Source organism: Xiphophorus maculatus, chromosome 16 (genome assembly GCF_002775205.1).
Source record: "Xiphophorus maculatus strain JP 163 A chromosome 16, X_maculatus-5.0-male, whole genome shotgun sequence".
Lineage (NCBI taxonomy): Eukaryota > Metazoa > Chordata > Actinopteri > Cyprinodontiformes > Poeciliidae > Xiphophorus > Xiphophorus maculatus.
The window spans coordinates 3,603,276-3,629,169 of record NC_036458.1 but is presented as its reverse complement, the minus strand read 5'-3'; the positions used below and the strand labels follow the sequence as shown (position 1 = coordinate 3,629,169).

The window sequence follows — 25,894 nt, the reverse complement described above, 5'->3', positions numbered from 1 at the left end:
ACAAAAATCTGAATGACAAAATCCTTCAGTTTGGTGCTTTGGTCTAATTTATTGAAGGATAATTTTATTTACAGAAACTTTATTATTCATTTTATTTGTTATTTCTGACGTTGCGGTACAATCACAAATGTATGTAAAACTTTGTCAATATTCCACTAATGTTGACAAACTACAATTTTTTAAATTGGGTTGTTTCCATTAAATAAGAAACACAATTAAAATCACACATGAATAAGTTGTTCATGTCATTAATCATTAAAAAACATGCTGCACCATCATCCTCCAACTACTTCCTGTTGTCTTCTTCTTTGTGGTTTCTGCCAGAGGCAACATCTGGTTGTTGGTCATGTGACATTTGTGATGGGGGAAAAAGTGTTTCCAGTGCAGTTTTGCGAAATACACCAATCTCAAGATGGCTGAAATAAAATTAATGTGTTTTCAATAAGCAAATTTATTTTCAAAAGGACAAGTTGCGCATTTATATGGTCAATGGAGAACCATAAGATATCTGTCGTTTTACAGCAAAGCATTCTGGGTACATCATAAACATAATTTGCTACACGGGTGGAGAACGAGAGGAGAGGAATAATTAATCCAGAAAAATTAATTTAGGAGAAGCAAAGTGTGATAGATGATTTCAAAGTTAGCAAAAATGCTAAAGCGCTAAACCTAAAATTAGCTCCTCTATTAGCATATTAGCATTAGCAGAAGTGAGTCAATATTCCCAAGTGATGTAATTTAGTAAATATTCAAACCCAAACAGCACCATCTTTCTGACCATTTAGTCAAAAGATGGTTGGAGAACAATATATCTAATTGATTCATTTTGTTCAACACATTCTTTTTTTGTCTTTCTACCTTAACCATCAGTTTTGGTTATTATCTAATACTTGCATGGTGGATCATATTCCCGCAGGCTCAGCTTTTTATGTTGACATGACGCAAAGAAATCAAACAGTCGCCCTTTAAATAAATGATTCCTTTGATTCAAATAACTGTCAGAAGAAAGCCTTTATTTTTATTTGGCTGCAGTTTTTCCTTGAAGCCTCACTGTACGTTGTTTGCACAGCAGTATTTACCTCTAATTATCTGCAGATTTCCTGACATGAGAATGCAATCACCCCTCCTAAAACAAAGTGTAGACCAACTATTTTAAACCTTACGTGCCTAAAGCAAAGGTTTAAACAGAAATATGTGGCTCAACTCCAATCTCCCCAGGATTCCCACTCCCTCTTGTGAGTGGGAATGGAGAAAGTGGATTTAGTCCCTTGAATCTGAAGTCAAAATGTCAGGTTTAGTCAAAATGAGCTTCCTTGTACTTTTGAACATCCCAAAACATCCTGAAGGGGCTACGGATCCTTTCTAGCTTGGTTATTCCAGGAGGATCAGCTGGGGAAAGGAGTATCTTGGTAACTTGCCTTAAATGTGATCTACTTCGCTTCCTTGAACAGGCAAGGATAGGTCTATTATCTATAAAAACGTGCTACTTGATTTTGCACAAAATCATTCTCAGATAATGAGACTTCGGTCTGCTCGGTTCAGAATGAGCTATTTTAGGGTCTCTGTCACTTTAAATCCAAGCTGCTGCTGGTCACGCCCCCCAACTCAATGTTCACACTCGCACATCAAATTGGCTACAGACAGACACGCAGTTATACCACCGTACATCTTTGAAAAGCAGAAGTGGAGCCTCCTGCACAACCAACAACAATGTAGCAAGTGGTTTCTGGATGGTAAGTCAAGAACAAAATCCTTGTCTTTTCCAGGTAACCAAACATCCTGGAATTATGATTGGGTTGCTAGGTAAGTGGTTGCTAGGTAACAGTGCAGTGCCCATCGAATGTGACATTACATTTGGGAGGATTATGGAATGGCTCATTTTCCAGACACCAAACAAATACTAACCTACCGCCAGATAATGACTGGGTGTTTCTTTTAAGCGCCTAGGTTTTTTTTTAGAAGCAGTAGACCCCAAAATGGAAACATAGATGGGTGCAAAGATTAATTTTGCACAATAGGTTCCCTTTAAATTTACTTTTATTTTGTTGATGAAGACAAGTCCTTGTTAACTTCAAATTTTGCACAATTTGCACTTCAATTTGGCTCTCAACTGCTTCTAAAAACAACACAAGCTGTTTTTGGCAGTATGTTAATGTTTTTTGATGCCTGGAAAATGAGCCGGTTCAAAAATCTCTCAGTGGTGAGGTCACAAATCAGTAGCAACCCAAACCGAGCTCCAGCACATTTGGTCAGCTGGTTTTAATGCTGTATGCGCTGTACAATGGCTGCTGTAGGTGACATACCATCCAGGAACCCATTGCTGCATTCTTGTTGGTTGTGCGGGAGGCTCCACTTCTGCTTTTCAAAGATGTACGGTTGTTGAATTGTGCATCGGTTTGCAGCCATTTTCACGTGCGAGTGTAAACCTCGCACGTGTTTTCCAGCAGAAGCTTATTTGGATTTAAAGTGACATGACACCCTAAACTAGCTCATTCTGAAACTGAACAAACTAAAGTCTCATTATCTAAGAAATGTAAAAAATTTAATGAATGGGTTTTGCACAAACCTTTCCTAACATGTTCAAGGAAGCATATAAGGTCACCTTTAAGCCTCGTCCTTGATGTAGGCAGGGTGCCTGCCTAGCTCAGGTTAAAACTTTGAGCTGGTTTCACAGCCTGAGCATTGAAAGATCTTAATGAATTTGAGCATCAGAGTTCCAATATATGAGCATTTATGTGTTTGAATAGATAAAATAACAGAAAAGTATCTTTATCTTCTAAGTCTGTGACACCGCATGAAATGAATGGGACACGTCTCCTCTGATGTTACAGGCAGAAAACATGGCCGCCTCACATTTACCAGTAAGTCACTTATGAGAGGAGTCGGCATCTGGATACAGTTTGTGGTGAGCAATAGCTGCCAAATTTGCCAACATAAGCCACAAAGAGTTGAGATCTGGATACAATAACTCCACATAAAACATTATACATTATACTTTAAGCCATATTTATTGAAACAACTCTTTTGTTTCTTTATAATCTTGTATATCTTACATAAAAATGCTAAATTCCTCGTTTTTCTCAATGCAGAAGCAGCAAAGACTTTAATGTTTTATATTGGCTCCCACAGTGTCTGTGATTTAGATTCCATGTTGGAACATAATAAAGTTCTCACACAGCAGGTGAGGATGCCGTTGACGTGTAAACTGCATGCTAAGTATTGTGAACTGTCATTATGAATTATTTCATCCTCAAAGCATTTTGATTGCCAGAAATAGATTCAAAGTTGTTTAGTCGAGTGGGTCCAGGCCCAGAAATACTTTAAGCATGACAGATAAGTCAGGCTCACTCATCTCAACACCATGAGCTAAAAGCAGTTACCCTAAAGTACCCTTCTGGTAGATACCCAACATTTACCCTGTGGTACCCTGCAGATACAAGGCAGTAAAGTTTTAGCTCGAACAGAAGGTTCTTGTTCTTTAAATACTCTGTATACACAATGGAGGTACTGCATAGGTTTTCAGTAGTAAAGTGGAACGTTATTGATATAGCGTCTTTCAAGACAAAGGTCACAACGTGAATAAAAGAAAAACGAAAAAAGTTAAACACACAAATTACATACAGAAGATTAAGCAAAAGCAACGCATAAAACATGGATTTTTACTTGAATTTTCAAAAAAGTTATTTAATTTAAGTTTATTTGATAGGTACAGACACAAATCAACGTAGGCAAACTGAACACAACAGTAGTCCCATGTTTGCATCAAAGTACCGATAGCACAAGCTAATTTGCAAGGGAGTTGCTGTGTAAAAGTCACATTTTGCATGTTTTTGTAAGTTTTTTTAAGCCAAAGTGCTTTAACACACTGACGTTTTTTGGCAATAAGTTAATACTTTTCGGTGTCTGTGAATTGAAACATTTCAAAAACCTCCAGAATGTAATGTCACAATTCAGCAGGCACAGTGCCGTCACATAGCAACGCCAGCAGAATTCCGCCCGTCACATAGCAACGCCAGCAGAATTCCGCCCGTCACCTAGCAACCTAAGTGGAGCTCCAGCTTGTAAAGGCAGCCATTTTCCTGTGCGAAGGCAAAAGGGGTACGGGAAGAAGTGTGCTTATTTTAATTTAAATTGATAAGATGCCCTAAAACATCTCATGCTGAAATGATCAGACTAAAATCTCATTATCTAAGAATAATTTTAAATAAAATTAATACGGTTTTTAGCATTATTTGACAAGCTAATGCTACTTACTATAAGATTGAAGTGTGAGGATCTTTGTTAAAAGTAAACCCAAATCTCTCAAACTCTCCACAGGCAGGATGACAAACCAGCCGACAACCAACCAGTCCAACACAAAAAAGGACAAGGAGAAAGAGGAAACAGCTAGAGATGACAACACGGACCTTGCATATAAAGACGCCGGCCACTGCAGCCGTAGCACCCACAACCTGCTGCTGGGACTCACTGTTCTTGGTATGAACCCACTTTAAAGCTCAGGCTACTTCACTGTGTTATTGTGGAAACAACATGTTTCAGCTTTTACTTCCCAAACCGCCTGCTGAGTGGCTAGTTTGTTGTCTTTTCCTTTAAATCATGTTTTGCAGCAAATCTTGCTTAACGCAAATCAAGATGTACAAACTCCACGATCATTTTCCCACAAGATTTGTGTCGGCTTGTTGTTGTCTTTAGTCTGCTTTTGTAAACACTTAGCTATGTTTCGCCATAGCTGCATTCTTGTAGGGAAAAAAGGTCCATGCAGAGCTTGAGAAGTGTGTTATTTTTTGTCTGTAATTTGTCACCAAGATTTAAACTCAGATATGAAGCCGTTTACATTACGGTAGATGGCTCTCATTAGTCAGAGTTCTCTTACATCTCAGATGTAAAACAACTGGCCGGTGACTCCACTCAGAGCCTGTAAACTACATGGAAAATCTTGTTTTTTTTTCTACTTCTTCAGCTAAACAGGTGTTGAAATGTTTTTAATTCCTAATTTTTGACTCGGTTGAACATGTGAACAAACATAACTTTCTCTAAGGACTTCTGTTGAAAACTAAATGGTGTATTCAATCACAAAGACCTATTTTTAGAAACTTTCAACATTCATATTAGTCCCACTTCTGGAAAACTTTAACTACTTCTTGCTTTCAAACAACAGAAAATGACTAAGGAGTGTTTATGATTCCTCAGGTGTTGTCATGGGAGCGGTGTTTGGGATGCTGCTGCGCTACATGAAGGTGAAAGACATGGCCGCCCTCACCATGGTCTCCTTTCCTGGAGAAATCCTCATGAGGATGCTGAAGATGCTCATCCTGCCTCTAATCATCTCCAGCCTTATCACAGGTCAGCTAAATCTACTAAAGCAAAAAAATTGGCTTCAATTAGGCTATTTGAACTTTAGAGGTTGACATATTCTTACAGTAAAATGATTAAAATGTTCTTAAGACGTAAACCAACCAAACAAAAATAACATCAGACACAGATAACATGTTATTTATCTAAAACAAATTCATTTTCAAGGGAAAGAAATCTATTAGAGAACCCATCTGACAACATTTCATCAAACTTTATTCAACTGAAAGTTTACAAAACAGTGTATCAAATTAGCACAATTCATCTAGAGGAAGCTGATCATGCTAAGTGTTTTCAAAGTTAGCAAAAACGCTAACACACCAAGCAAAAACATAGCTCTGGTATTAGCAGATTAGCTAAAGTGTGCTAAATGCTAAGGTGCTAAACAAGACACTAGCTATGCTGTTAGTACATTAGTGAATATATATACCAGTGAAGCAAAAAGAAGAGGCTTTAGTCTGCTTTTGTAAACAGTCCGGTATATTTCTTCACTTCTTTTCCCAAGTATACTTTTTCACGTGTCTGTGCTTCTGTTGATAAAATAAAACACACCCCACGCACATTTCTATAAATACCTTCACCACACCCAGAGTGAATAATGGAAGTGTTTACCTTGCTAGCAGAGCTTGTAATCCCTTTACTCCGCGACTGGAGGGAAACTCTGGGGATGAATCAGGATGTTTCCGTCATAGTAAACTTTAGTCACAGAGGTGCAGTTTTAGAATTGCATTATATGCTGACTTAAAGTGTTCAATATAACCAGGCATTACAGTGGCTAATGCTAGTTAGCATACATGTTTCACAGGTGAAATAAAGTGGTAGCCATATGCTTTAAATTTTTATAATTTCTATAAAATGTAAATTTTTTGACACAGATAGGGATAAATCTTTGCCCTACTTCTTGTTTTTTTAACAAAGTAGGACAATTGTTTCATAAACGCTGACTTTAGGGTTAGCTTGGGGTTTCCATGTTACATCACTACCATAAGCTTCAGGGTGGAGATAACGTGAGATGGCATTTACTGCTTGGTGGGTGACCAGAACTGAGCTCGTATTCAGGCTCATTTGCCTAATTAGGTTCTTACGAAACCAAGTTTCTTAAAATTAAATGTACCATAGCAAAACAGCTAATTAGCAACAGATGCTAGCAAGGTTAAAAGGCTTAAAATTAACCTTTTGTAATTAGAGCACGGTTAAAAAACCAATAAACTCTTTGAAACCTTAGAGGAAAAAGTGTTTGTTTACTTTTTAGGTTACAAAATATTTCAAGTGGTAGAAATTTCCCCTAAAATAATCCAACCATGACTAAGTAATTTATTTGTCCTGGAATATTTGAGTCATGTTTTAGAGACATGGTACCATTTTCAAAGTCTTCTTGAGTAGTTATTTAGCAATGCTTTTAAACACGTCCAAGTATCTGTTGGTGCAACAACTGGAAACTTACAACCAATGATTGATGGACAGTTGAGGCAGAGCTAAAAGTTTCATTTGGTCCCTTGTTTGGTCAGATTAGCCGTTTACTCTCTCAACACACCTTTGGGATTCCCTCAGCACCTTCTTCAGGCTTGACAGAGTTTACCATGTGGAGTGGCTAAAATCTGACGCCACTCTATTTTTGTTTACATTTCATGAAGAAGGAAGTGGCCATCTGCGTCTTCTTCAGAGGTCTCTGTGTCATTTCCTTCAGTGGTTCTTGGTGCAGCGCCCCCACAGGCGAGGAGGGGAACAGTTGGCGCTGAAAAAACAATATCTTAAAGTATTTTTGGTCTAGTTTCTAAAACAAATCTCTTAGTACACTTGAAATAAGACAAAACTACCTTAAAAGTTAATAATTCCTTAATATTGATGAAAAACTATTTTCGCTGGAAGATAATTTCACTTATAACAAAACATTTTTCCCATAAGAGAAACAATGTCAGTGAAACTAAAACGTTGTCATCAATATTGAGGAATTATTTACTTTAAAAAAAAACCTCTTATTTCCTACTGATGAGTTACTTGTAAATTAGTTTTGTCTTATTACAATTGTACTAAGAGATTTATTTTAGAAACTAGACCAAAAATGCTTGGTAAGATTTTGTGTATTTGCAGTGTGCTCAGGTTTGGATCATTTGGCTCAGTTCAGTGTAAAATAAATCCACAACTGAAAATGAAACAAATGTTCCAATTTTGGTCCCCTATCAGGTGTGAAAACACCTTTAGATAGGAGCTTTTTTAAAAATAAAACCAGATCAAATGAAGAGTTATCTTCAATCATTTTAAATCCACTGGCTGTGACCTCCAGGTCTCGCTGGTCTTGACGCTCGCTCCAGTGGAAGGATGGGAAGCAGAGCCATGGTGTACTACATGTCCACCACTGTAATCGCCGCCATCCTGGGAGTCATCCTGGTTCTGGGAATCCACCCGGGAAACCCCAAACTGCGGGGCAGCGCCACGTCCACATCCACAAAAAACCAGGAGGTCAGCAGCCTGGACGCCTTCCTGGACCTGATCAGAAACCTCTTTCCTGAGAACCTGGTGCAGGCCTGCTTCCAACAGGTACCCCTGTCAAAACATGTTTGTTTTCATTCAGTGGGTAGAAAATTCAGAAATCTTACTCAGATAAGAGTAGCAATATTTCATAATAAAATTACTCAAATAAAAAGTACAGCACAGTAAAAACACTCCTAAAAGTACTTTTATTTTAAGGTTACTCAAGTAAATGTAATTGAGTAAATGTAACTAGTTACTACTAAACTCTGATGACAAGGCAATGAGAAAAAGTGCAGCTTGATTGCAAAAATAGACTCTATTCTTTAAGGTTGCAGAGCTGCTTCTGAATAAACTATAAAACTTTTTTAGACCAAAATAAAGACTTTAAATAGGCCATGATTTCCAGCACAATATTTGGAGAAAACAACAGAAAAACACCCTCCACCATCTGTCAAGCACGGTAGTGGAGGGGTGGTCCTTTGGTCGGGACGTGGGAGTATTCTAGAGTCAAATGTGAGTTTGGTGCAAACTGGGTCATCAACAGAGCAAAGTCCAGACCTCAAGCTGATTTAAATCTGTGGAGTGACCTTATGAGAGGCAAACCTCAATGAACTGAAGCATAAGCTGCTTATGCAAGTCGTGTTCTCTCTTTTTTTATAAACTGTAGTAGTTTTCTCTTTTAAAATGCGCTCTGCCACATCTGCACTTACCTCAGTGAGGAATCTGCTGGCGAAAGCTGCCAAATCAAACCTCCTTATTCTGTTTTTTTTTCCCATGTAATCCATCCGTCGTCTTTCATTTCTCCCCCAAATACCGCTCCTTACATTTCTGTTTTACTGCTCCTTTTGTATGTAAGCATCAGGGATTCATTAGTCATAAAAAGGCTGAATGTCTAAGTGGGAAGAAATCTTCTTTCCCCTTTCAGCCTTTTTGACTCTTTTATGTTTCTTTGTTGTCTTTTATGTTAGAAGCTCTTGTTCTCCATTTGCCTTCTCTTTAAAGGTGACCTATTATGCTTCCTTGAACACGTTCGGATTGGTCTATGTTCATTACTTTTCTTTTTGCATACAGCCATTCTTAGATAATGAGATTTTATTCAGCCTAGTTTTAGGGTTTTTTGTCATTTTAAACATGAAAATGGCTGCAAACAGATGTGCTATTATACAACTGTACATCTTTGAAAAGCAGAAGTGGAGCCTCCTGCACAACCAAAAAGAATGCAGCAAGTGGTTTCCATGGCTACATTCACACTTGCAGCCTGAAGTGACACAAATCCACCCTTATGCTACCTTTAACTCACCTTTCCATGACAGTCTGAACAACACAGATCAGATTTTTACAAATGCGACCCAGAATGTAGCCTAGAGTCAACAACAACAACACCAAAAAACCTGGTCTTTTCCAGCAGGCATTATGCAGCACACACAGCGGTAAAATCAGCTGAACAAACATGCTGGAGCTCCGCTGGGGTTGCTAGGTAATGGGGCGGCATGCCGCTGGGGTTGCTAGGTAACAGGGCGGCATGCCGCTGGGGTTGCTAGGTAACAGGGCGGCATTCTGCTGGGGTTGCTAGGTAACAGGGCGGCATTCTGCTGGGGTTGCTAGGTGAAGCTCAGTTCCTGCTGATTTGTGACAGTACAAAAAAACTTAATCTTATCAAATATTTTTGGTTTCCAGTGCAAATATCTTAGTGCAATAGAAAGAAGACGAAACTAACTTACAAGTAACTTTTCAGCAAGATATGAGAGGTTGTTAAAATTAATAATTCCTTACTATTGATACAAATATTACTTATTCCATTGGCAGATTATTTTACTTATAACAAGAATTTTTTCCATGTTATAAGTGAAGTAATCTGCCAATGGAAAAAGTACCTTTTTGAATTACTGACTCATATTTCTTGTTGAAAAGTTACTTGTTAATTAGTTTTGTCTCATTTCAAGTATACTAAGATATTTGCACTAGAAGCTAGACCAAAATACTTTATGCAGAGTACATTCAGAAGATTTTTGAAAATGGTAATTGCCCAGACACCAAAAATCATTAAATGATTGCCAAAATGCCAAAGTGGAAGCACAAAAATTTGCAAAACGTAAATTTTGCATAAAAATGTAAAGTTAAAGTTAATTCTTCAGCTGCTGAGATGTTAAGAAACCTTTTGTGAGTCTGAAATCATCTTGTAGGTGCAGACGGTGTTGAAACAGGTGACGGTCACGGCACCGAACCAAACCGAGCCGGTGGTGGTGAACAGGAAAAAACTGGAATACAAATGGGGCATGAATGTTCTTGGTGAGTTCATAGCTAACTCACCAGTCTGCGTGCGTCTGCTGGTGTTTACTTTGGCAGTAAACTAACTCCTCTGTTTGCTCTTCAAGGCTTGATCGGCTTCTTCATCACCTTTGGGATCTGCATGGGCAGGATGGGCGAGCGTGGGAGAGTCATGTGCGACTTCTTCAACATCCTGAATGAAATCATCATGACGATGGTTTCCATGATCATGTGGTCAGTATCTGCTTGCAGACACGTGTCTCTGGTTTTGCTCTTGAACGCCGACGGCGGCATTGCTCTGATGTTGGGAAGATGCCACACAGAAGGTCAGCGGCTGGCGGTGACTAATGTTTACAGGAGACAAATTGTGGGAACATGAAGACTGAAAAGGAAAGGAAGTTGGAGAGATTATGTTCACTGCAAAACACAAAATCCTACCAAGTAACTACTAACTTATAAGTAACTTTTCAACTTGTTTTACGTCGGTAATTCCTTAATATTGGTTAAAAAGTATAATTCCACTGGCAGATTATTTATCTTATAACATGGAAAAATGTCTTGCTATAAGTGAATTAATCTGCCAGTGAAACAAGAATATTTTTATCAATATTAAGGAATTATTGAGTTAAAACAAATAAATTATTGAGTTAAAACAAACAAATTATTGAGTTAAAACAAACAAATTATTGAGTTAAAACAAACCTCCATATCTTGCTAAAAAGTTACTTGTAAGCAAAAGTGGGTAAAAATGTAACAGTAGCAAAACTTAGACATATTTTTACTCAAGTAAAAGTAAAACGTAGCCACCCAAGAAATTATTCAATAGGAGTAAAAAAGTATTTGGTAAAAAGTCTATTCAAGTCCTAAGTTACTGATCAAAACATCAGTTATTTAAAATTAAAAAATTACATCGTCTGACGAACCAAAATGCAAAGCTATGTGAGAGTTTTGGTATTTTAAAGATCAAAACAAAAATAATTCATATAATTGGCATAATTCAAAAAAGTTTTCCAATCAATTTTCTTTAACAGAAGCTGGTTTTAACAGAAACTGCAGGTGTGAGTCTGTCTGGTGAATTTCTGGTTAAAACATTTTTGTTTTTCATTCAGTGGGTAGAAAATACAGAAACTTTACTCAAGTAAGAGTAAAAATACTTTATGATAAAGTTATTCAAGTAAAAGTAAGAAGTACAGTTTAGTAAAAATAATCTTAAAAATAAACTTACTAGAAGGCTGACTTTGTAACTGCCTTTATGTGACTTTGAAGGTTCAGGTCAGAGGTCATCACGACACCCAGATTTCAGGCTTGATCACAAGTTTGTAGCTGTAATATTTAGTCTAAAGTAGATTTCTCTCTTTTAGATCCAAATATTATAACTTCAGTTTTAAGCAATAATTTACCTAAAAGAAGCTTTTATATGGTGCTGAAAAGTAACTTGAAAATTAATTTAGTCTCATTTCAAGAGTATTAAGATATTTGCGGTAGAAACGAAACAGAAATGCTTGGTAAGATTTTGTGTTTTTGCAGCAGAGCGTGTTGGTGAGGGACACGGACAGATGGAAGGAGTTAGGGTCTGGAGTCTGTGGTATGCTGGGGAGTAGCAGGAGCCATGTAGCGGACTCCCTGGGGAACCGGGGTGGAGAATCTCCAAAATGAAATGGATCCACAAGCGGGCAGAGGAGCAGCTTGGCGGCGGGGAATAAAAGGAGAGGAGTTGTTGAGAGATGCGTGTGAAAGCAGGACTTCAGAGCAGAAAACAGGAGTTGAGTCTTTGCAGGACTCCGGATAAGTCGCGCAGAAATAGACGATGAAGTGGCACTTAGAGGAGGGATGGGAAAGGAAACGAGGAGACGGCAGAGAAACTGCAGCTCTCACTGTAAAAACACAAAATCTCTCTGGTGCTTGAACTTGTAGGATCAGATTAAGTTCACTTTTGCTTACATGTAAGTTGTAAGAAATTAAATTTTGTCTGTATTTGCAAGAAATAAACATGTTTTTCAAATAATTAAATAGGAAGTGAGTTCAGAAACCAGATACCTACAGCTTTTTCTTGGGTTAATCTTACCAACCATTATTAAAATTGATGGAAAAAGTTCTGGTTCCACTGGAACAAACTCAGGAATGTTGATGTTGTTTTGAAGAAAAAGTTTTTCTAGAAATTTTCTGAGCTTAATCTCAAATTTAAGCTCCACCTTTTGCCTGAAATGTACTCCTCCTTTTTTCCCTATCTACAGTCATTGTACAAAAACTAACTAAGAAATAATTTTCAGCAAGATATAGTAGATTGTTTAGAGCAAATAATTTCTTAAAATTGGTGAAAAACTTCTAGGTCCATTGACGGATTATTTCATTATAACATAGGAAAAATGTTTTGTTATAAATGAAATAATCTGCCAATGTTGCTGGTTTTGTTTTTTTTAAACCAACATTAATGAATTGTTGACTTATACCAAGTGTACTAAGATACTTGGACTAGAAATACTTGAGATCTGGTGTTGTTGCACTAGTTTTATTGTTATAAGTGAAATAATCTGCCAGTGAAACTAATATTTGCTTTACCAATATTAAGAAACTATTGATATAAAACAAGCTCCGATATCTTGCTAAAAAGCTAGTTTTTGAACAACTTGGAGTTATTGTAGATAAAAAAAGGTGGAAATTTCTGCCAAAAAACTGAAAAATTAGTTTGAAAAACCTTCGAAATGGCCTCCAAACCGACATTAAAATTTCTGAATACTTTTCATCAATATTAAGGATTTATTTAGTTAAAACAAGTTCTTATGTCTTACATATTTGTAGTAGAAACCAGACCAGAAATACTTTTGTGTTTTTACAGTCCATGTGCAGCTGGACTCCAAAGGAAACAGTGTCCTGTTCGCATCACTCACTCAGTGTAAACATTTTAGTCAGGGCGAGCCAAACACAGACTCCACTGTAAACACAAGGGGAAAAAAACGCATCCATCCAGCCGGATGCTCCAATAAACAGCAACTGTCCGGGATTTCAGCGCGCTGCGCAGCTGACCTGCAGCTGCAGGCCGCCGCTCCGATTGGCCCAGCCGCAGGGGGCGGGGCTTAAAGGCGAGCTTCGCTGTAAACCGGATCTCCCAGAAGAGCGGTCTGGATTTATGAATGGGAACAACTGTGCTGCAACGCGTGAAACCAGAGATCCCAGTATGTGCCAGAGGAAATGATCCACTGGGGCAGAAATGATCTGATCGCAGGAATTATTTTGAATTTCACAGGTGGAATTATTATAGGAATAAAATCGGGAAAATGTTGATTTCAAAGCACAAAATTTGCGTATAGCTACCTGATTATAAATTGGAGAGGAAAATAAAGTTTTTTAATAAAATCATAGTTGAAAAAAACGTCATTTAGTAGAGGTGCTTTGCACAAAACAGATGGATGGATGACACATGGATGATATTTGGATGATAGTTGGATGATGGTTGGATGATGGTTGGATGTTGGTTGTATGGTTTGATGTTGGATGAATGGACAATTGGATGAGCAGTTCGTTGGATGATGGTTGGATGACATTAATCCCTCCTTCCTGGTTCCTCAGGTATTCTCCCGTCGGCATCGCCTCTCTGATTGCTGGTAAAATTGCCGCCATCGGCGACCTTGAGATGGTTGCTAGGCAACTAGGGATGTACATGGTGACCGTCATTGTGGGCCTGGTGATCCACGGCGGCCTCATCCTGCCCGCCATCTTCTTTGGCATCACCAGAAAAAGCCCATTTGCTTTTTACTCCGGCATCTTCCAGGCCTGGATCACAGCTTTGGGGACCGCCAGCAGGTACGACCTTTACCTTTAAAACGACCTTCACCTTTAAAACGACCTTCACATTTAACACGACCTTTACCTTTAAAACGACCTTTACCTTTACAACGACCTTCACATTTAACACGACCTTTACCTTTAAAACGACCTTCACATTTAACACGACCTTTACCTTTAAAACGACCTTCACCTTTAACGCGACCTTCACCTTTAACACGACCTTTACCTTTAAAATGACCTTCACCTTTAACACGACCTTTACCTTTAAAACGACCTTCACCTTTAACACAACCTTTACCTTTAAAACGACCTTCACATTTAACACGACCTTTACCTTTTAAACGACCTTCACATTTAACACGACCTTCACATTTAACACGACCTTTACCTTTTAAACGACCTTCACATTTAACACGACCTTCACCTTTAAAACTACCTTCAAATTTAACACGACCTTTACCTTTTAAACGACCTTCACATTTAACACGACCTTCACCTTTAAAACGACCTTCACCTTTAAAACGACCTTCACCTTTAAAACAACCTTCATGTTAAAAGCGACTTTTTATGATACAAACTTCCAACCAAAACCATCTGGAAGTTGCCGTCTGATCTCATCTTTGATTTGGCTTCAGTCTTAAACTCACTGTCTACACAACCACAGTACACTCTAAAAAACTTTTCATGCTGTCTGTTGGTAAAATTTAAAATAAAAGCATTTTTTCAGCTGAAGAACATTAAGTTGTCTACATGTACACATTTCAAAATGAAAAAACACCTCAACTTAATATGAGTTTGAATGTTATTTGTTTGCATTGCTTAAGGAAAAAAAATTACAACCACCAGAAAAAAGCAAGAGAAACAGAACAGAAATCTGAGGTTGGTGACATGACCTGGTCACAGGTTTCTTGTTTTATAGGTAGGTAGAGGATCCAAACATAGTTCTCAAGTAAAACTACATAAATAAGTAAAAACTTACTTTTACTCAAGTGAAAGAAAAAAGTCCAAAAAATTCTAAAAAAGTATTTGGTAAAAAATTTCACTGAATGACTGATCAAAACATAAATCGTTTAATATTTTTTTTAAATCGTCAGGCAGATCAAAATATAATGTATGTGTGAAGTTTGGTATTTTAAGGACCAAAATGAAAATAATTTATATAAATAATGTAACTACAAATTCAGGCTGACCAAACCAGGTCGAGTTCCGCTTGGGTTGCTAGGTAACGGGCGGAACTCTGATGTGGTTGCTAGGTAACAGGCAGCGCCTACAGATCTGTTACAATCCGGAAGGGTGTTTTTTTTTGTCTTTTTTTTAAGTGCTTGGGTTGCTTTTACAGGCAGTAGAGTGGGAATCGTTGACTCAGTTTCTCAAGTTGAGCCAACAAACCATGCATTTTTTTAGAGTGTATCACTACGTGTGAGCGCCGGCTGTCAGACAGATCCCAGGTTGTAAACGTCTAAGCCTCCGGCTCTGGGCTGGAAATCTGCTGGAACCAAATGTCATTCTGGCACATCAGCCGGGTTTTAGTGAAAATCGGGTAATCCTATCAGCGTTTTCTCTAATTATGTTATGAGCAGAGCTGAGCAGGGCCAGGAATCAGACTCCTTTAATTCACGTACTGAGGGATTGAAACAGTGGCCGGCAGCAGCTGTCAGGAAGAGGCTGTCACCCGGCTCAAGTTTCTGCCGCCTTTTATTCATCTTTACCCCTTCACCTTTCCTCCACACGTCTGCGCTTATGTCTCACACCACCTGTCTGCATATTTTATGACTCTTTGCTTCTCTTCTTTGGAAATTGGCGCTAAATTTGTATTTTGTTTTGGTGTTTTTTCAGTGCGGGGACGCTGCCGGTCACTTTCCGCTGCCTGGAGGAAAACCTGAAGATTGACAAGCGGGTGACTCGCTTCGTGCTGCCCATAGGCGCCACCATCAACATGGACGGCACGGCGCTGTACGAGGCGGTGGCCGCCATCTTCATCGCCCAGATGAACGACATCACACTGGACGGCGGACAGATCGTCACCGTCAGGTAGGCATGAAAGAGGAAGCGCTTCTGCTCAGGTTATATGAACCCAATCAAATCACTCTAACTGGATGCGTAATGACAAAAACAAAAATCCAAAATATTGGTTTTGTTAAAAAATTTGACTGACAGTCTGGGCAAGTGAACATTAATCAGAGGTTTATTCACATGAACCTAGTTCTAGATTTTAAATATTTGATGAAAGATGTTTCTAAAGGGTTTTGTCAAAATGAAAAATCAATAGCTGCGTTTTTGTTGACCTATAAACTGCGAAAATTTGACTTACAAAATAAATTTGCTTAATGGAAACAGCAATTTTAGAAAAAAAAAATTGATGCTGCGCCAGGATCAGGTAGTTTGTCGGCTGTATTGAAATTGTTGTATTTCACAAAACTGCTATAGAAAATCTTTTCCTCCTCACACGAATCGCACAATCAATAATCAAATATCAACACTAAAAGAAGAAAAACAAGAAGTGGAAAAAGTTTGTTTTTTTAACTACTTCTTGCATGAGCAGACTTTGATTTTAATCTCATTTCTTATGTAATAGAAACGCCACAATTGTGTTTTTTTTCTTTTTTGCAATAGTGGAATACTGACCATTTTTATGCACACAAGTGATGGAATTGTAGCTATTCCTGCACAAAATCTAATGCTTTATTTTGTAAGAAAATGTAAACAATTACCAACAATGTTGGAAAATGATACAAAGAAAACTTAGTCAGACTGGAAACTAAAGGAGGGCGGATCAATCCAAAATATTCATAATCGCCGCAGATGAAAATGTAACAAATATGGCAATTTTGGTCCCGATCAAATGAAATCTACTGAACTATCAGCTGGATCTAAATAAAATAAAAATGTATTACAGGTGGAGGTTTTCCTTCCAGCAGGAAGTAGATTAATGTCTCAGAGTTAAATGTAGTTTTGACTCATTGTGGCACCACAAGGTTTTTATTTGTCAAATATAAATATTTGAGAACACGATTCATTTTCCTTACACTTTGTGTTGGTTTCGCTCTCTCAATAAAACACATTGAGGTTTGTGGCTGTTATTGTAACAAAAGCAATTTAAAGGGGATAAAAACTTTAGTATAAACAATAACTCAGATCCTTTAAGATGTTTTTGTTGGTCACAGCTTCTTTCAGCAACATTACAAGCTGAAAACTTTATCTAAGTGTTTGCACAACATGTCACATCAGGTTTTATGTGATTCCTGTTACATATATTTGACTGAAATCTTATTTTTAAGTCTCTTCTTTAGGTTTTTCTGTATGAATTTTTCCTGTATGTTAAGAATATATCAGATTTGTGGCCATTATTAATGTGTTGGGTCAAAAAAAACCCTGTTGAACCCAAAAGCATTTAATTTAAGACGGTATAAACAGCCTGTCTTTGCTCTTCTTGTTAAATTTTCTGCTTTGAGGTATAAAATCTGCTGCCAAACTCCATGTCTTTCCAGGAATATATATTATTTTTTAGCTGTTTCATTGAGTGTTGCTTCCAGAAAGCAATAATTCACCTTTTACAACCAGTTCACATCACATTTGTCTTGCTGCGCTGACCTGAGAAAGTGGCCAGGGTTTCACTTTGTCCTTATTTTTTTCTTTTCACAAATTATTTCGCTTTTATGCTAAAGTAGAACCATCATTACCCAATTTGAACATCTTACTTCTAGCTTTTAATCTCACTTGTAATTCAGTCAGAACCATTTTGGTCAGAAAGATCATTCCTAATGCGTGTAGCTACAGAGGGACGCTGAAGGGAGTGGCCTGCCGCACAGAACAGATCGCCATCGGTGATAACAGACAGCGCAGGATTAGCTCAGACAGCTTTAAATAGGAGGTTTGGCTGAAGCTTTGAAAGTAGAGAGCACTCTGCGAATTTTACCAGTTAAGTGAAGCCGTTTTCCTCTCACACACAAACAGACGGCGCTTTTTACCAGCTTTGTCAGAAAACTTGGCCTGGCAGCTTTTACAGTTTGCACTTTGTCGGATATTTCTCGTAGATGTTCGCTTGGATCCAGGCCACCTGTAAAATGTTTCTGCTTCTAACAGCAATAAAATCAGAATTAAGTTTATGGATAAACGGCCAGATCTCATCGTGACTCAAACTAAATGAAGTTCCAATTCAGAAATATTTCACTTATACTGCAGAGAAATTAAATGTCCTAAATCATTTTTGTCTGAGTCTCTGTGGGCAGGAAGGATCTCCAGTAGCAGTCAGTCTTGCAATCTGAGGAGGCCTCTGACTGAACACTAAACTGTGTCTTCACATCGGTTCCTCAAATACACTGGAAAATTTTAAAAGCTGTGTGAAAACTCATTTTTTATCTTAAACAGCAGGAGCTCTGATTACTGAAACTGTTTGGTTTCCTACTGAAGTTTCTCCAGAAACTTTAGAAATGAACTTCTGGGAAAGTCAGAATTTCCTGGAATTCTTTACAACTGTAAACAGAATTTAAAGTCAGAATTCAAAAAAAATTAATCTGAATCTTGAAAAAAATAAGAATAAAAATTCAGAGAAAAAAACTTCAGAAATCTTCTTTTCTCATTTTTCAGTGGCACTAACCCTCTTCCATACATTTATAATAATGCAAGTACACCCTCTCAAAGATTAATACACTTTGGTTAAACATTTAATTATCCAAAATAGTGACTAATTATTTCACTTATGGAGAAAATGATTTGCTGTAAGTGAAATTATCTAATGAAACCAGCACTTTTTCTTCAGTAGAAATATTAACTGAAAACAAACTCCTACTGCTGTAAAGTTACTGGTAAGTCCATTTTACTCTATTTCAAGTTTTTAAAGATATTTCTACTAGAAACTTGACCAAAAAATACTTGGTAAGATTTTGATTTTTTGCAGTGTGTTATTTATTGTGACAGGCTTAGTTTTGGGGTTTGTTTTTTTTACTTTATGTGTTTATTTTAAATGTATAGCACCAATGTGTTGAGTTTTTTTCCAGTATTAATTATAAATACAAGCACCCGGAACAAACATGTCTTAACATATTCTTCATTAACTCATTCTGATTTGACTGTCAGCTGTTTTTCTTTGAGTTTCTTTGTGATTTCTGTGAAAATCCTCCTGACAAACTAATTTTTCTGCTGCAACCAGAAACAGAATGGCTCAGGAAACAGAGCGGATAAAGCTGTAAACACAAACAGCTGGAGGTTTAGCTTTACATGAGAGCTAAACGCAACACCACCAGGGTTGTAAATTATATGAATTGCGTAGTTTTACAACTAAAATGAATCTTTCGCTGCTTTTTGTTTACATCTATGGTTCTGTTCAGACCCTAAAACAAAAATATAACCAGATGAAACTCATTAATAAATTTCTCTCACAGTAGCAACATTAATAAAGTGTCAAAGTTTGTTTAGAAAAGTAAATTAGCTTGGATATTCCCAGTGCATTCTGCATGAAACATTAAGTTTGCTTATGAATATGCATTCAGTTGAACCAAATCTAAACAAAACACAAGGCGCTTTTTGGTAGAGTTGCATGACTAAAGCAGATTATTATGATATATGGAAGAGAGTGGTGGAGTAAAAATCTAAAATGAATGCAGTAAAGAAGCAATCAGACATTTTTTCCCATGTCTGAGGTTTCGGCTGAACATTAAGTCTTAATTGGAACCAGTCTGCTTGGATGGGACTCAGCTTGTTATGGCTGCGGGTTGCAAATAATGCCCAGCACTTTGAAATTGTTTATTGTATTTTTTTTTTTTTCCAACAATGTCTGTTCCCCACTAAATTCCACAACGTAATTTTTGAAACGTGCTGGAAAGCATTTTCATCTGCTCTGAAATATTCCCCGCATGCTGCAGGCGGTTGGAGACGAAACGGAGACGCGACTCGGATTTCTGACGGTTTGTGGTGAGAGAGAAGAAAACCGACAACAACGGATCGTCATAAATAAATTATTACTGTTATTGTAACGGAGAACGGATCGGATTCTGTAGAGAGGAAACAATCCTGGAGGAAGAGAAGTTTGGTTTGGTTTTCATGTGACGTCGCTAATTTAGCAAAAATAAAGTTAATCTGAGTAAAAAGGGCAGCAGCATCCTGTGGGATTCTGATAAAGACGAAAATAATCCACCCGTCCGTTCGTTCATCCATCCACCCATCCATCAATCTGTTCGTCCATCTGTCTATCCAGCCATCCGTTCATCCATCCATCCATCCATTAACTTTTTTATTTATGTTGTGTGTTTTTTAAAAACGATCTGTTTTCCAGTTGTTATCAAATATTGTAAAAAGTATGTAGAACAAAATCAGATTATTTGTTTCAATGTTGCAAGTTATTTACATAAAATTTACAGTACGTATAAAGTGAATTTTCCTCATCCAGTAGCATTCAGCGTCTTTATGGGCTCTTTAAGGTTAATGAAGTAATGTCTAATGCGGATTAATGGCCACCATTAAACCATCTGAACTTGCTGAGTCAGGGTTTGAGGCTCTCCAGAAAGCTCTGACTGGCTGTTGCGTTTACTGTACCATTAATCTGCTCTGTTAAATGTTTTCTGACAGCTTCATTCACTAATGTTGTTGGAAATTCTTCACAGGAACGTTCGCTCAGCGTTTTCTTTCCAGTTCATACGTTCTGACGTGATGCTGAGTTTACAGGAAAGCTTCGAGCCAGAATAAAAATTAGGTGGTGCTTGAGGCCACAGTCTGTCTTTGTGAACAAACGGAGTTCATGTTAGGTGACAAACCAATTTTAAGGTGACCTGTTGTTCTTCCTTGAACATTTAGGATTAGTTTACGGGGATGCAAAACATGTTTTTGCACAAAATCATTCTTACAGAATGAAAGTTTCACCCCCCAACTCAATGTTTACACTTGCACATGAAAATGGCTGAAAGCAGATGCACAATTATATGAAAAATGTATTTGAAAAGCATTAGTAGAGCCTCCTGCACAACGAACAAGAATGCAGCAAGTGGTTTCTGGAAGCCAACAACAATACACTTGTTTTTTCCAGCAGCCATTGTAGAGCGGTAAAACCAGCTGACCAAACGTGCTGGAGCTCGACTTGGGTTGCTCAGTAACGAGCGCAACTCTGTTGTGGTTGCTAGGTAACGGGGCAGTGCATTACATTTGGTTTTTGAAATGGTTCATTTCCTAGATACCAAAAAACATACAGTAACTTTATTGCCAAAAACAGCTTTTTTTGGAAGCAGCAGAAGAAATTGGCTACAAACAGATGGGCAATTATACAATCGTCCATCTTTGAAAAGCATTGGTAGAGCCTCCTGCATAACCAACAACAATGCAGGAAGCGGTTTCTGGATGGTAGGTCAACAACAAAACAGTCATACTGCGGTAAAACCAGCAGACCAAACATGCTGGAGATTAAGATACTTACTGTGTCGTTTATCGTTTATTGTGATCAATATCTAAGAATTTAGATTTATTGTTGTCATAATATACTCCAGAAATTGTCTTGTTTTGTCATAATTCATTTTACTATTTTCTTCACCGCCTGTTCAATGAGTGTCAATGAATTTGAAAGTATGATCAAACGCAGTTACTGTGTGCAGCTTAGTGACACAAATTACTCTCCTTTATGTGTCTGTTAAGAAGTTAATAATTATACACTTTGAGATGTCAAGATATGAAAGGCATTCTAAATAAAATCTAATTATTGTTACTATAATGGATTTGTTTTAAAGAGTAGTGTTGGTGTTTGTGGGTCTACAGTTGCTGTACCGTTCTGTCACATCTACCTCAAATACAAGTAAGAAATATTTATTATCGTCAATTTTATTATCACAAACGTACCACAAAATATTTTAATAAAACTGTAAGTCCATATCACCCACCAGTAGCTGGAGTTCACTTCGGTTGCTAGGTGACGGGCGGAACTCTGGTGGGGTTGCTAGGTAACGGCGCACTGCCCATGGAATGTGACTTAATAATCGGGATTTTTGAAACGGTTAATTTTCCAGGCATCAAAAAGCATCAAGTTGTTGCCAGAAACTGCCTGGTTGTTTTCTCTGAGTGTTTAGGCTGTTTCTAGAAGCAGTAGATCCAAATGAAGGTACAAAAACATCTAAAATGTGGATGTTTCCACAATAGGTTCCCTTTAAACACACTACCTACTGTTCTCTTAGTCAGGCGACCATATGTTTCTTTTTGCAGAATTTAAAATGTTCTTTTAAATTCTGGCAGTATGACGGCCACTCTGGCCAGCGTTGGAGCCGCCAGTATTCCCAGTGCCGGACTGGTGACCATGCTGCTGATCCTGACCGCCGTGGGCCTGCCCACTCAGGACATCAGTCTGCTGATCGCCGTCGACTGGCTGCTGTGAGTAAAGGAGTCTGGTGAGCAGGGAATGAAAATATCAAATCATCTGCAGTTATTGGCTCCGCTCGGAGACATTTGTTAGTAAGTTCTGGGCTTTTTTTGTTGTTGTTGTTTTGTGCAGTCGTGTAAACTGGCAAGACTAAATTTTAACAAACATTGCGGAGGACAAAAAGCAATGTTTTTCTGCAAGACGTTTGGGTCAGAGGTCTGAGTACCATTCAATAAAGTTCCCACAATCCACTGCTGGAACTTTGACCCTTTTCTCCTGACAGGGAACCGTTTGTGAAGTCACACAATAATCAACCAATAATTTGGTTTCTCTAGCCTGTAATAGAGAAAACAATGTTTTCATTACTCAAAGTCAAATGTTAGAGTTCCAAACTAAATATTTAATTTGAGAGCTAAATTTGTAATTTACTAATTATTTAGCCTTCAAACAAAAAATGTAGTTAATACTCTAAATATTTAGTTTGTAACGTAAATATCTAAGTGTGAGGTAAATATTTAGTCTATATACTATAAACTATTTTTATTTGAAAGTTAAATATTTAGTTTGCAAACAAACTATATAGCTCCAGGTTAAATATTTAGCTTTATAACTTAATATTTAATTTGAAAGTTAAATATTTAATTTGTAAGCTAAATATTTAGTATTAAATTTTAATATTTAGTTACAACAGCTAAATATGTAACTTGAAAGTTAAATATTTTGTTTACAAACTAAACATTTAGTTTTCAAATTAAATATGTAGTTAGAACAATTTAATTTTGAACTAAATATTAGAATTAATTATTTAGAAATATTTATTTGGGTTGAAATATTTAAAACTAGGTGTTTTAATTTGGAAAACACAATTTTCAAATTAAATATTTCGTTAGAAAGCTAAACCTTTTATTTGAAAGTTAAATATTTAGTTTGCAAACAAACTATTTAGCTCCAAATTAAATTTTTAGGTTTATAACTAAATATTTAATTTGAAAGTTAAATATAAAGTTTGTAAATTGAATATTTAATTTGTAAATATTCATCTCTAAATTAAAAATTTAGTTTGGAACTCAAACTAAATTCATACGTTTATAAATATATAAATAACATGGTGAAAATCTGACTTTGAAACATGAACCCCTGCATTTCTTCTCCTCCATAAGCTAAATAAATCAAATTATTGCTGTTAGTTTTTTACTGTGCATCTTTTCAAACGGCTCCCTGTGAGACGGATCTGGTCAAACTGACTCAGGTTTTCTGTCTAACTTTCTCACACACACCTTTTGAGACTTTGACCTATTTTTGTCCAAGCTTTTACCTGATGGTTGGTGATGATGTTTCAATATTTCCACACAGTGCTCTGTCATCATGATGTCATCGTTTTAAAGAAAATAATGATGCTGCCACCCTTGTTCTTCACGGTCAGGGTGTGGTTATCACGCATTTCCCACTACATTTTCCATTATTATTATTTCCAAAACGTTAACAGTAAAATTTTAAATGCTTCTGACTTTTTAATAATCCTTTTAGGGTCACGGCTTCTTCCTCTTTGAGTGGCATTTCAGCTCATGTAAATACGTATTTCACTGTGTATATAATGATTCTTTTACCAGTTTTATCTAGTCTCAAATTGATTTTGCTTTATTCAGGGAGCTAACATGACTGCGAAACAAAGCCTTGTTAAATAAATTTTTATTCTTTCTGACCTAAAATAGAAAATGTTTAGTCTGATTTAATGTAAGACAGAGAAAAAAATGGTTATGTGCCTTTTTGTAGTGTGAGTAAATTTCTGGTTTAAGCTTTATGTTTGATATGGGTTGTGTGAACTAGTTATGAGTAGTCAGTATCTTTCCTGAGGCAGACAGTAAAACCAGGGAGATTATTTTGGAGATCAGTGGCGTTTACAGACATTTTGGGGGTTAGAAAAAACAAATTGATGTATTTTAAGTGCACTTTAAGATTATTTAAATGACTAAATTATTATAAATTGATGAAAGGGCAATATGTAAGATATTCTTGTATTTTTTTATTATTGCACCAAAAAACTATTTTTGAGATTCAGAAATTGTTTTAGAAAAAACAAGAAAATTTCTTAGTGGAAAAGTCAAAAATGTGTTTTAAAAAAACCTCAGAGATTTTGAGATTCATCTTTCCAAGTTTCAAAAGTAGAAAATTTGGACTTTTGAAAGTAAGAAATTTCCACAATTTTTCTAAAGGTTTCTGAGGTTAATCTCAACAGAAATTCTGTCTCGTAACAGTATTTCAAAAGTGTTACAAGAATAAAGTCATAATAATATGACTTTATTCATAATTTTAGGACTTTATTCTCATAAATTTTTTTATTTTTTTATTTTCTTAGCGTGGCCCCAATTCTCGATTGTCAAAATGTTTTTGTCAGGCAAAGTTACAAAAATGTGCGGCACCAGTAATACAGGCATTTAAATCCAGAAATGCTCATTTGGGCCACATATAAATACATAAAAAACAAAATTTGAAAAGGGCACTTTTTCTCTCCAGAGGAATAGGTGCACACGCTCTAGCACCCCCTAGTGTCTAACTGTGTACATCTCTGTTGGCAAACCCATGATTCCACTTCCTGGTTGCTTCTGTCCACTCAGTGACCGAATGCGAACCTCCATTAACGTGGTTGGGGATTCGTTTGGCGCCGGGATCGTGGATCATTTATCGAGGGCCGAGCTGGCGGAGCTCGATGCAGTGGAAATGCTCCCGACAGAGGAGGAGCTGGACTTCATTCCTCCGCCGCCGATCCTCACCGAAATGGACCTAGCCGACCCGCTGAAGCCCCCAGAGCTGCCGCCTCGCTCCCCTCGCCCCCCGAAGATGAACCATCACAGCAACGTTCTGTCCCAGTCCCAATCCGCCACTTACTCACCTTCCTGCTCCATCCGATCTCCGTCACCTCACTCCGTTCGCTCTCCCTCCCCGCGCTCCGTCTGCTCCCATTCCCCTCGGCCTTTCCGCACTCATTCGCCTCGCCTCCTCTGCAGGACGGAGCCTGGCTACTCCGCCCTGCCCAGCCACGACAACCAGGTATCCCCCAACACTGAGACATGACTTTTACCATGTTAGGGACTCCATAGACAGAAAATACAATAAAAAGAGGAGGAACTTCCACCAAAATACTAAGAAATTTTGAGCTTAATACCAGAAATTAAAAAAAAGAAAGAACATTTCTGAGTGTGAAAAGTTGAAAATTTGCTGAAAAAGATATTGAAATTTTTGACCTCAGAAAATTTCTAGAAAAACTTTGAGATTTCTGAGATTTTTAAAAGTCAAAAGTTTGCTAGAGAAAACTTAAATCTCACAAATTTTCTAGAAAGTGAACATTTCTGAGCTTGAAAATTTACACCAAAAAACTACAAAATGTTGACATATTGACATAAAACATGCTCTAGAAAATTTTTTATTTCAGCTAGAGAAGTAAAAAAAATTCTAGAAAAAACTCAAATCCCTCAGAAATTGTTTGATTAATCTCATAAATTTGTTCGAAAAATGGGAAGATTTCCAAGCTGGAAAATTTGCAAAAAGAAAAAAAAAAAACTTTTTTTGACTTTGAGACTAATCTTAGAAATTTTTGAGAAATTTTTATTTGCAATTTTTGAGTCAAAAGTTGTTTTTGTTTTTACTTTTGAAAATGAAAATTTTCTATTTTTTTCTCAAAAATTA

The 25,894-nt window shown here is 37.2% G+C and overlaps 1 protein-coding gene across 2 annotated transcripts in view; it reads left to right on the top strand.

Moving 5' to 3' along the window:
* The window catches only part of LOC102232414 (excitatory amino acid transporter 2-like), a 35,928-nt gene that overhangs the window by 9,224 nt on the left and 810 nt on the right, over window positions 1-25,894 (top strand). For both annotated transcript variants that reach the window (XM_023348535.1, XM_023348536.1), the window contains exons 2-10: window positions 4,318-4,476; window positions 5,191-5,343; window positions 7,637-7,890; window positions 10,008-10,113; window positions 10,200-10,326; window positions 13,660-13,893; window positions 15,715-15,909; window positions 22,087-22,221; window positions 24,826-25,258. In XM_023348535.1, coding sequence (XP_023204303.1) covers window positions 4,323-4,476; window positions 5,191-5,343; window positions 7,637-7,890; window positions 10,008-10,113; window positions 10,200-10,326; window positions 13,660-13,893; window positions 15,715-15,909; window positions 22,087-22,221; window positions 24,826-25,258 — 1,791 coding nt within the window. In that variant the 5' untranslated portion in view covers window positions 4,318-4,322. The remainder of the gene's footprint in view (window positions 1-4,317; window positions 4,477-5,190; window positions 5,344-7,636; window positions 7,891-10,007; window positions 10,114-10,199; window positions 10,327-13,659; window positions 13,894-15,714; window positions 15,910-22,086; window positions 22,222-24,825; window positions 25,259-25,894) is intronic.